At 34.8% G+C, this 11,556-nt stretch overlaps 1 protein-coding gene across 1 annotated transcript in view; it reads left to right on the top strand.

Moving 5' to 3' along the window:
* The window catches only part of LOC110457167 (ADP-ribosylation factor-like), a 9,209-nt gene extending 2,130 nt beyond the window's left edge, over window positions 1-7,079 (top strand). The window contains exons 2-4 of the mRNA XM_021508303.1: window positions 77-260; window positions 1,360-1,538; window positions 2,774-7,079. Coding sequence (XP_021363978.1) covers window positions 77-260; window positions 1,360-1,538; window positions 2,774-2,947 — 537 coding nt within the window. The 3' untranslated portion in view covers window positions 2,948-7,079. The remainder of the gene's footprint in view (window positions 1-76; window positions 261-1,359; window positions 1,539-2,773) is intronic.
* The last annotated feature ends 4,477 nt before the right edge of the window (window positions 7,080-11,556 follow it).

The raw sequence follows: 11,556 nt of genomic DNA on the forward strand, positions 1-11,556 counted from the left end.
GTTCACCCCCCCCCCCCCCCCCCCCCCCCCCCCCCCAACTTTATGCTCGTTTGTATATTTACTGCTCTACTTTCAGTCAAAAGATCCTCCCAGTAAAAAGATTTTAGTTATTGGATTGGATGGCGCTGGAAAGACAAGCTTTGTGAGGTGTTTCGGAAAAGGCAACAAAGATGGGAAAGCATATGATGAGCCTCGGCCAACTGTCGGATTTAATGTTAAGAGTGTTAACATGGGATCCAATCTGTTCGATGTTTGGGATGGTAAGTGATGTTTGAGGTGGTAAGTGATGTTTGGGGTGGTAAGTGATGTTTGGGGTGGTAAGTGATGTTTGGGGTGGTAAGTGATGTTTGGGGTGGTAAGTGATGTTTGGGGTGGTAAGTGATGTTTGGGGTGGTAAGTGATGTTTGGGGTGGTAAGTGATGTTTGGGGTGGTAAGTGATGTTTGGGGTGGTAAGTGATGTTTGGGGTGGTAAGTGATGTTTGGGGTGGTAAGTGATGTTTGGGGTGGTAAGTGATGTTTGGGGTGGTAAGTGATGTTTGGGGTGGTAAGTGATGTTTGGGGTGGTAAGTGATGTTTGGGGTGGTAAGTGATGTTTGGGGTGGTAAGTGATGTTTGGGGTGGTAAGTGATGTTTGGGGTGGTAAGTGATGTTTGGGGTGGTAAGTGATGTTTGGGGTGGTAAGTGATGTTTGGGGTGGTAAGTGATGTTTGGGGTGGTAAGTGATGTTTGGGGTGGTAAGTGATGTTTGGGATGGTAAGTGATGTTTGGGGTGGTAAGTGATGTTTGGGGTGGTAAGTGATGTTTGAGGTGGTAAGTGATGTTTGGGGTGGTAAGTGATGTTTGGGATGATAAGTGATGTTTGGGGTGGTAAGTGATGTTTGGGATGGTAAGTGATGTTTGGAGTGATGTTTGGGATGGTAAGTGATGTTTGGGATGGTAAGTGATGTTTGGGGTGGTAAGTGATGTTTGGGGCGTTAAATTAAGTTTGGGGTGGTAAGTGATGTTTGGGATGGTAGGTAAATGATGTTTGGGGCGTTAAATTAAGTTTGGGGTGGTAAGTGATGTTTGGGATGGTAAGTGATGTTTGGGATGGTAAGTGATGTTTGGAATGGTAAGTGATTTTTAGGATGGTAAGTGATGTTTGTTGATGGGAGGCTGTATTACACCTTTAAACATGCACCATGTTTTGACCTGTAAGTTGTCAAAGTTGTTGGGCTTAACTTTTCACTTACTCTGAACTGGCCTTTTCAGTGAGACATGTTCATGGTAAGTTGGTATATGCAGGAGTGTTTTATAGATATACATGTTCCCTCACGTTGTTATGTACATGTACATGTAACTCTACTCCCTTTTTCCAGTTGGAGGATCTGAAGTCTGCCGTGAATACTGGAAACAGTTTCTCCAGAGTATACATAACATTGTTTGGGTAGTCGATTCTTCCAATCGGGACAGAATAAATGAATCTAGAGAAGCTCTTATCAAGTTTCTAAAAAATGATCAGGAGACACGCCCACTTCTCATAGTGGCAACAAAACAGGTAAATATAAAGATCATTTCCAACAGGTACATATGTTACTGAATACAACAGGTACATATGTTACTGAACACAACAGGAACATATGTTACTATATACAACAGATACATATGTTACTGAATACAACAGGTACATATGTTACTATATACAACAGGTACATATGTTACTGAACACAACAGGTACATATGTTACTATATACAACAGATACATATGTTACTGAATACAACAGATACATATATTACTGAATACAACAGGTACATATGTTACTAAACACAACAGGTACATATATTACTGAACACAACATGTACATATGTTACTGAGTACAAGGGATACATATGTTACTGATTACAACAGGTACATATTTTACTGAATACAACAGACACATATATTACTGAACACAACAGCTACATATGTTACTGATCACAACAGGTACATATTTTACTGAATACAACACGTACATATGTTACTATATACAACAGGTATATATGTTACTGAACACAACAGATACATATGTAACTGAACACAACAGACACATATATTACTGAACACAACAGGAACATATGTTACTATATACAACAGGTACATCTGTTACTGAACACAACAGCTACATATGTTACTGATTACAACAGGTACATATGTCACTGAACACAACAGACACATATATTACTGAACACAACAGGAACATATGTTACTATATACAAAAGGTACATATGTTACTGAGTACAAGGGATACATATGTTACTGATTACAACAGGTACATATATTACTGAACACAACAGGAACATATGTTACTGAATAGTCTATACAACAGGTACAAATGTTACTGAACACATCAGATACATATGTTACTGAATACAACAGGTACATATGTTACTGAATAGTCAAGTGGCAATGAAATCAAAGAAAAAACTTCTGTACATTGATGAAAAATGTCAACATTCATAAAAGTACTATTTCACATGTACAAATCAAATAAAAATATTACTCACCAAACTGCAGTGTTAATCATATTGACTTAGAACAACTTGTCAATTTGCATGGAAATTGCTTATCAACTGGAGAGTGTCTAGTCACTCATAAACTGTATGATGAAGTGATACTTCAGTGTGGACTCGTGAGATAACCTTGACATAGTATGGGTTCTTAACATTGACAGCATTTTACCGGTATAAATCAGAATCTGGTGAAATATGAGTTGGACCTAACAATAAACAAAAGTTGTTTTTTTTCAATTTCAGGACTGTAAGGGTGCTATGAAATTATCAGAAATTAGAAAACATCTCCACGTGGATACATCTGCTGTGATTGACAAGTCAACTAGAAACATCGAAATGGTTGCAACACAGACACCACAAAAGGGGCAAAGGAAAGGCATATGGGCAGCTTACAAGAAGCTCCTGGAATCGTCTTGAAGTATTCTATGATAGGAATAGGTTTGATTGTAAAGCAACATTAGTGGTATGGTACAAAATCTATCAGCAATATCATATAATGTAGTAAGAAAAAAGGGGAATTTGCAAAAACTGAGAATGTTTTTTGAATTTAGATTATGGGTTTTTTACCAGTTATTGTTATGTTGACTGCTACAAGCTGAGCTGATGAAAATGTTTAGGGAAGTTACAAAATTTGAATTTTAGTCTTGCAAACAGTTTAAAATACATTGCATAAAATATATAAGAAATAAAATACATTGCATAAAATATATAAGAAATATATGTGTATTTTGAAATACATACTATTGAAATGAAGCAATGAAATAATACCAATTATTTGTCAGTACTTTGCAATGGTTGTGAAATAAAAAGTGTATACAATACAGAAGAATCATGTAACAATAAAAGAGAGAGAAGTAACAGGTGGATCCCTTTTATTTCTTTCACTATAGTGTAGATTAAAAGATTTGCAGGAATGATGTTTCCTTTTTTTTTCTTGATAATTTTTATACATTAACTGGCCAAAGCTCAATTCACGCTAGGTAGTTAAATCTATGTTCAGGCACTATATAGATAACGGCATGTAACTAAACTGGATAGCTTTACCACCAGCAGGTGTCAGTGTAAATGGACACACAATTAAACTACAAAGTGTTGCTGTGCCGTATTTAGAAGGATGATCAGGTGTATTGCTCACTCCATTTTCCTAAAAAGAAAAAATATTCTATAATTTATTCTAATACATGGGTACATATTTTCTATCAAAATTTCTTTTTTATTAGTATTTTACGTACTTACCTTGTATCATTTCTCCGTAGATGGAAGGATTGTTTCTGTTTTAGAAACAGATCACTTCTACAACTGTTTTATATTGTTTAGATGAAGTATTTAATATGATATAGGAATTTTGTGCAGACATTGTATACATATATGGTGTATTTCTTACAGCAGAGAGTTAAACATTTGGTCAACCTCATTTTATAATTAGATTACTATACATGTGAAGTTTGTCGAGTCCTAAGTCCTAACTATGTATTTTCCTATTTCCTGTACATCTAACGCAGTGCCACTGGTAGTCTCTACCTCAGTGAGGTCCTTACTGGGATGTTTAGTCCCGTAGGTCCTTCTGGATTCCTGTTGAAATTCTACATGTCCTATTTATGAGACAGTATTGTTATCTTTCCAAAAGGACATATGTGTATTAATTTAAACCATTAATTTTTAACTTTCTAAAAATGTATTACTGTATATTCCCTTTGAAACATCAAAAGGTTCAAAGAATGTGCATATATTTATATGTTTAGTTTAAATAATAATGTCCATGTTGAATCATTACATGTACTAGCATACTGTAAAGTGGGTTAATTATGTTGGCTTCAATTTTTGCATTTTGACCCAAACTTAAAAGAACTAAATTTACAAGGATTATCATTTTGCCATCTAGACAAATGGAGGAACTAAATTTTCATGGTGCCTTAGCACAGTGATGGGGAAACCTGGCATATATAGTGTCAAATAGACACAGTGACGGGGAAACCTGGCATATATAGTGTCAAATAGTCAAATGAATAGGCTTTATGACAGCATTTTAAGCAACAACAGCTAAATGTATTTTGTTAAATCATCAACAAAACTATTAGATGTATGATATAATCTATATAGTTAAACATCATTACTCTTAATGTGTATCAATCGTCACAACCACGAGTGCAAAGCTACCATCCCTGCGGCCTCACAATACATGTAAAAGGAAACTATATACAGTAACCTCAGTTAGTGCAGTCAAAATTTAGTGCAGTATTTAACTCATTCACCCCTGAAATTTCATAATGAACTATTTCAACCTTTGAATTGAAAGGGTTCAAATGTGTCTTCAGGGGTGAATGAGTTAAAACATGAAAAGCTCTATAATTAGAATACAGCGGTACCAGTGAAATATGTTAACAGTATATCTATGTATAGGACTACCATAGAGAACTAGCATTGGTTTCTCATGCCTTCAGTAATTTAAGTGAATGTGAAAGCTGTTATTATATTGTATAAAGCAGTTTTTGTCATAATTCAAATCATGTGATGAAATGAATAGCACAATCTCAAATAATGTGATAGGATTACAAGTTATACATGCAGTATTTATTTAATGTTTTATAACTGAGATTTGATACTCATGTTTTCAGAGATGAGAATATTACTTTGTAACGTTGATTTATACCTCGTTTTGATAGTATTGTGATATGATTCTCCTTAGGAGTTTTCACTTTTTCTTGCAAAGGGGCATGGTGAAAATAGAGAAAAAAGTTTCAATGAAAATTAATTCTAATGCATGTTAGTAATTTCAAGGTATTTTCAACATACCTAGGTTATTTCTGAATGTGGTTAGCGAGGTGTGAAGTCATTGTTTATGTTTCCATTCATTCTTGAACAAATATTTTACGTGAGCTGTACAGTATGTAAATGTTAAATATATCGATATGTTGTTTTTATTGTACCAGTATGATATTTTATTATCATTATACCTGAAATTTTGAAGATTTAAAGATACCTCAGAGCTTGGAATTTTTAAGAGTTACTGGAATCTAAGAACTTGGAATTTTGAAGAGTTAATAATATCTCAGCGCTTGGAATGTTGAAAAGTTAATGATATCTCAAGCTTGGAATATTAAAGAGTTAATGATATCTTGGAGCTTCGAATTATGAAGATTTAAAGATATCTCCGAGTTTGGAATTTTGAGGAATAAATGATATCTACGGACGTGGAATGTCGAAGAGTTAATGATATCTCGGAGATTGGAATTGAAAGAGTTTATTTATATGTCAGGTGAAGAAAAATATGTACATGATTATTCTTTATGTTATACAAATGTATGTTGTAGTAAGATATATGTTTTGAATATATCTCCAGCTAATATATATATTATACATGTTGTCTGAGACAACTGAATCTGGTATTCTAGGCTCGGTGGATAAAGTGATATTTACACCATTGCAAATTCATTATAAAATGACTTTTCTGGAGTCTCGGCCAAGTCCATCTGTACTTACAACTGTCAGAATTTATATTGTCAGGGTTGTGACTGGTCACCTACTTACTACAACAATAAATTGTTATATATATATATTTAAATCCTGTTGGTGTAACAACGTGTCATATACTTAGCAGATATTGTAATAATCAGTGTGAGAATACCTTTAAGGGACTGCACTTTAATAGGAAGAAAAAGAAGAACCACTGAAAAAATCGTGATCATTTCTAAAAATTATGGATGGATTCATGTTTTTTCCTGTGTAAGAACGTGTCATACGTTTAGCAAATATTTTGATAATAACTGAACACAATAATTTCTCAAAATCATGGATATATTTAATGATTGTTTCCTGTCCTCATGATATAATTGTAATATTGTTATATGTTTATAGTGGTTTACTAGAACAGGTGGGACCAGATAGAATTATCCCGCTTCTCTATAATAAATTAATTTCTATAAAAAAAATATTATGACAAAATCTCTTCTACATTCTTTATAGAATCCTTTAAAATGTATGTATATAAAGTACATTTAGTAGATAAAAGATATAATTCAATTACATTTCTAATTAAGATTCAATTTTATAAAGTAGTACTTGCATGAAGAATCAGAATGGTGCATGTATCTATAAAAGCAGCAATACTTGTATAGCTATGTTTTACTCTGTTGTTATTTATTGTCCCGTAATGTTGTTGAACTGTGCATCACATATTCTGATATTCAGAGAAAGAACATTATCATACTGCAAATAATTTAAGTAAAATGATTTATTTATTATATTTTATCTATTACAACATGGAAGGGAACTGTTGACTTTAATTCTCCATTCTTGTTAATTCGTTGTGATGTCAAAATTGATTGTCTCCCCTCACATGGTTAAGTTGCTGTCAAATTTTCCAACACTGAGCTGTTTTTCTTACAAGTATATTAACATATGTATCTTTAATAAACTTGTTTGCTCATTAATGTTCGTAATCCAGAAGTGTATAAACGTGATTATTGTACATGTATCTGCCGTTTATGTAAATTTTGTGGTACTGATCTGAACATGTGTACAAGTTGACACTTGAAATAAAATTTGTAATAAAAACTAAACGTTTTTGGGGTTCTTTTTTCAGACAATAAAAAAGTTTTTATAAATGTATTGTCATCCTGAAATGGTCAGTTAATAATCTGATGTAGTTGTTATAAAGAAAATAACATTATATTACAGTATACATAAATTACAAAAGTGATTTTCATTAAAAACAAGTCATTCGGATTGTATGTCTCGCCTGTGTCCAATGCACATATAGGTGGACTAAAAACCAATGAAGACATGCAGCATTTGATGCATGGGTTGATATATACTACCTAACATGTATCTACGGTTCAAGTTTGGTTGGTCTAGCACTTATACTTTCAGTAAAACTAAATTAAACGCAAAAACTTAATGTTGCTGCCCTCGCCGGAAAAGCAATACCTTAGTCTCACTTCCGCTACTTTGTCGCGACGAGACAAAAACCGCTTTCCTTTTTGACGCACAGTGATATTATGTGTGCATTAAAGTCAAACTTTTATTTTTTATGTCTAAGTATACTATTCCATTGACTTGTAAGCAATGAATGCCAGGCACTGGACACAACGAGAGCAGGCTGAGTTAGAGTCACTTTCAGAGTGGGTCAAATCTATCGGCTCCATCATTCAAAAATGTAATTGCTGAAAACAAAACCCAAGTGTGCATTTATTTAGCCTGATGACCAAACCACACTCGACTATCTGCATGATAGGTATGTAGTTGGAGCTATTTGATGTTACGTCTGCAGACACAACTACATACCTATCATGCAGATAGTCGAGTGTGGTTTGGTCATCAGGTTAAATAATAGTCTAGTCACCTAACGCCAAAAATGCCCTAACCTCAAACAAATTGCAACAGAAACGGTTGATGCATTTTTATCATCTTTTTTATATCACCAATGACTTCTGAAAAATCGACATCTAAAAATTAAAGGGAAATTGACAAATAAGGGCCTCCAACTCAAGTATCTCAATAAAAACCAATGAAAACTAGTAAACATGTGTTTAAACTTATTATGATTTATTTCACCGCAATTGAGATCATTTCAGAAACAATTCGTCATTAGTGATTTGAATAACTCATAAAAAACTGTCACATGACATTTTTAATGAAAAAAAAACATATTGCTCAACGATTATACGTGGGCGAGTTGACCAATTCAAATGAAATACGACGTCATTTTGTAAGCATTCCAGTGGAGAAATTACGGTTTGGTCGTAACAATTCATCACTCTTGCTAATTCGATGTATAAACAGTACATCTATTCTTAACATTAGATCATATCACTAGAAGGACTATCAAACCAGTCAATTATCAGATGAATATTTTACATGGTACATTTTTGTGGGCGAGTTGACCAACAAGTAGCAATTTTTTTCTTCTTCTCAGTTTGCAAAGAAAACACAGCTTTTAACAAAGTTTTTAACGACACAAGTTTGATAAAGGGTCCAGAGTTATGTATCTATGCAGTGGCTATATTGGGACCCTTCTACAATTGGTTGTAAGTCTTTAATCACGTCGTAAGTCGTAACCTTATAGTAGGGAGAGGGAATAGAATTTACGAAATGTTAGTAAAATGTCCCCAACGGAAACTAAACTATGAAGGTAAAGATTAATATGCATGATTGTTCAAGAATGATAATCGTAAGAGCCATGTCTCTACTATCATTGTTTTACTAACGCTATAGCATCAGCCAGCCATTCATTGAATCAATCATCTTCTAATTCCTCGGCCACTTGTTTTGATGAGTTTGAACAACTGCTACCTCTGCACTCCCCACAAACCGTGGAGCACTCCAATCCATGTTTTCTACAGGTGCATCTCTTATTATCACAATTAGTTTTACACTGACATCGGATGATGCGTAGAAGACACTCAGGTGCAGCAGCTTTGTTGGTTTTGATAGGCATAAGTTTCTCTTCAGAGAGCATCCATCCCCATTCTCTTGGATTCAAAGATATTTCCGATATCCATGTTTGTACTTGTAAGTATGTTCTCAAACTATGGTATGCTGCGGCCGCGGAAGTTGGAGGAATGGTGTGTATCTGTAGGAATGTTTTGTTCGTCATGACCCGATTTACAAACTTTCTGTATCTTAAAGCATCCAGATTTTCGTTTGGCAAACCGTTGTACAAAGTACTGATAACAATTTCTCCAGAAGCTATGACATGCTCTTTAGTAGAGCCTGGATAAAGAAACACACTAGCTTGGGTTTTTAAGACGCCGCTTTCCACAAATTTCTTTAGAGTTGCAGCCTTTCCCACGCCAAATAACCTCGAGGTAGTATCACAACCACTTATGGCGTGTATCACGGGGAGTATCTGACACATGCCATTTCCAAGTACACTCTGTGTTTTACCGATGTCCCATACCTTCAATTTGCCATTTGGTGAATGATTTGATTTGAAAATGAGCTGTCGTGCAGTAACGTCCGTATGGTACAACAAGAGTACCAACAAATCTGTGTCCTCGCCAAGTAATACGGTGGGTTTTGACGTTGCAGATGAAGCTGCTGTCTGTGCAATCAAGACGTCGGCATCTGTGTTTGCGTGTTTTGTATCCATGCCACTTTCAATTATCTTTTCACTCAGCATATTAATGAAGTTCTGCTTATTTTCACTGTTTGCCAAAAACACGTCTTTCTTTGACCGGAATGGAGTGTTCTCGTTAAAATTTACTTTGGTTCCGACGATTCCTCGATTGCGTCGTAGGTGGATTCCATCTTTAGTGTCAGGGCCAGAGCTGTAGCCATCAAAGACGACGGTTGTTTCTATGTGTATGCGCCGTATGTAGTCGATGTATTTCTGGCATATTTGGCCGAACGTCATATTAGTTTGCCAATTCACTCGATGTATAAGGGAGCCTCCATCTATAAATGCACACTTGGGTTTTGTTTTCAGCAATTACATTTTTGAATGATGGAGCTGATAGATTTGATCCACTCTGAAAGTGACTCTAACTCAGCCTGCTCTCGTTGTGTCCAGTGCCTGGCATTCATTGCTTACAAGTCAATGGAATAGTATACTTAGACATAAAAAATAAAAGTTTGACTTTAATGCACACATAATATCACTGTGCGTCAAAAAGGAAAGCGGTTTTTGTCTCGTCGCGACAAAGTATCGGAAGTGAGATTAAGGTATTGCTTTTACTGAAAGTATAAGTGCTAGACCAACCAAACTTGGACCGTAACATCAAATAGCTCCATCTCTGTCGGCAAACACTATTACATCACCTGCTTGAAGAACTAGACTCAATAAAGGAGGAACCCATACTTATATTTATTTATTCTTTTGAGACAAAATACTAACAAGTCACGCTTCTGTATGGAAATCTTACCGAACACCCATTAATGATAAGGATATGAAACTATCTTGTTTGTATTGGGAAAACTTCATATTCGTCCTTATAACAACATTTTATTGTTTTCTCTTCAAGTTGCCCCGTCAAACCATTTTCCAAACTTCTTACTACCATTCATGGCAGGGAGGCAGCTGGGATATAAATCTTGTGTCGGCACTTGAACAACTATTGACTGATAAATGGTGTTTTTTTTAGTTTAACGACAAAAGTTTTAAAGTTTAAATACAATCAGTTGATAAGTATACCGGTGCATTTTATAATTAAATATGCAAATAACACGAATCTAAGAATGAGTGGTAATGATGCAAATAAACTGTATGAGGATTTGAGCATGAATTTTCAACTAGTTCTCACTGACAGTATCTTATAAAATCATTTAAAGCTAATACAAACACGAATTGTTATCTAAAAGTATAAACACTAGGTTAAGCTTTTTATTGGTGGGAGGATGGTTCCTAAAAAGGAGAATACCAGAGAGTGAACTCAAGATTTATAGAATTAGGGGGGAATATAAACAAAGGCATGGGGACCCTTGCAAAAGACAAGGAGAATAAGACCAGGCGGTCCGGAGGCACCTTCTGTGTCATCGATGACACACGGCATTTTAACATAGATGAAAAACTCCATGTTATGTGGCGTCCTCATAATGAGAAGATTGGAAGTGACAACAAAACGGCCGATAACAGCTGACACAAAACAACTACAATATAAGACATTTATGTACATGTACACTATTTAAAAACTGCATGTACACAAAACAACTACAATATAAGACAATTATGTACATGTACACTATTTAAAAACTAAATGTACACAAAACAACTACAATATAAGACATGTATGTACATGTACACTTTAAAAACTACATGTACACAAAACAACTACAAGTGATATTAACATTCCTTAACGGGTCGGGTCAACCTGATATTTCACACATGCCTGATGCGGCGGTGTATTTAAAGACCAAATGACAAGGAAAGGGAATATGTTCATAAATCACATATTGTACATAAATTTCCTATATTGTAGTTGATTTGTGTACAAGTACAGTTTTTCAAAAGTGTACATGTACATACATGTCTTATAATGCAGTTGTTTTGTTACAAAATTTTGAGAGGATGTTCAAGATAGATTTTTTTA

This window comes from Mizuhopecten yessoensis, unplaced genomic scaffold (assembly GCF_002113885.1).
Source record: "Mizuhopecten yessoensis strain PY_sf001 unplaced genomic scaffold, ASM211388v2 scaffold9033, whole genome shotgun sequence".
NCBI classification, from domain to species: Eukaryota; Metazoa; Mollusca; class Bivalvia; order Pectinida; family Pectinidae; genus Mizuhopecten; species Mizuhopecten yessoensis.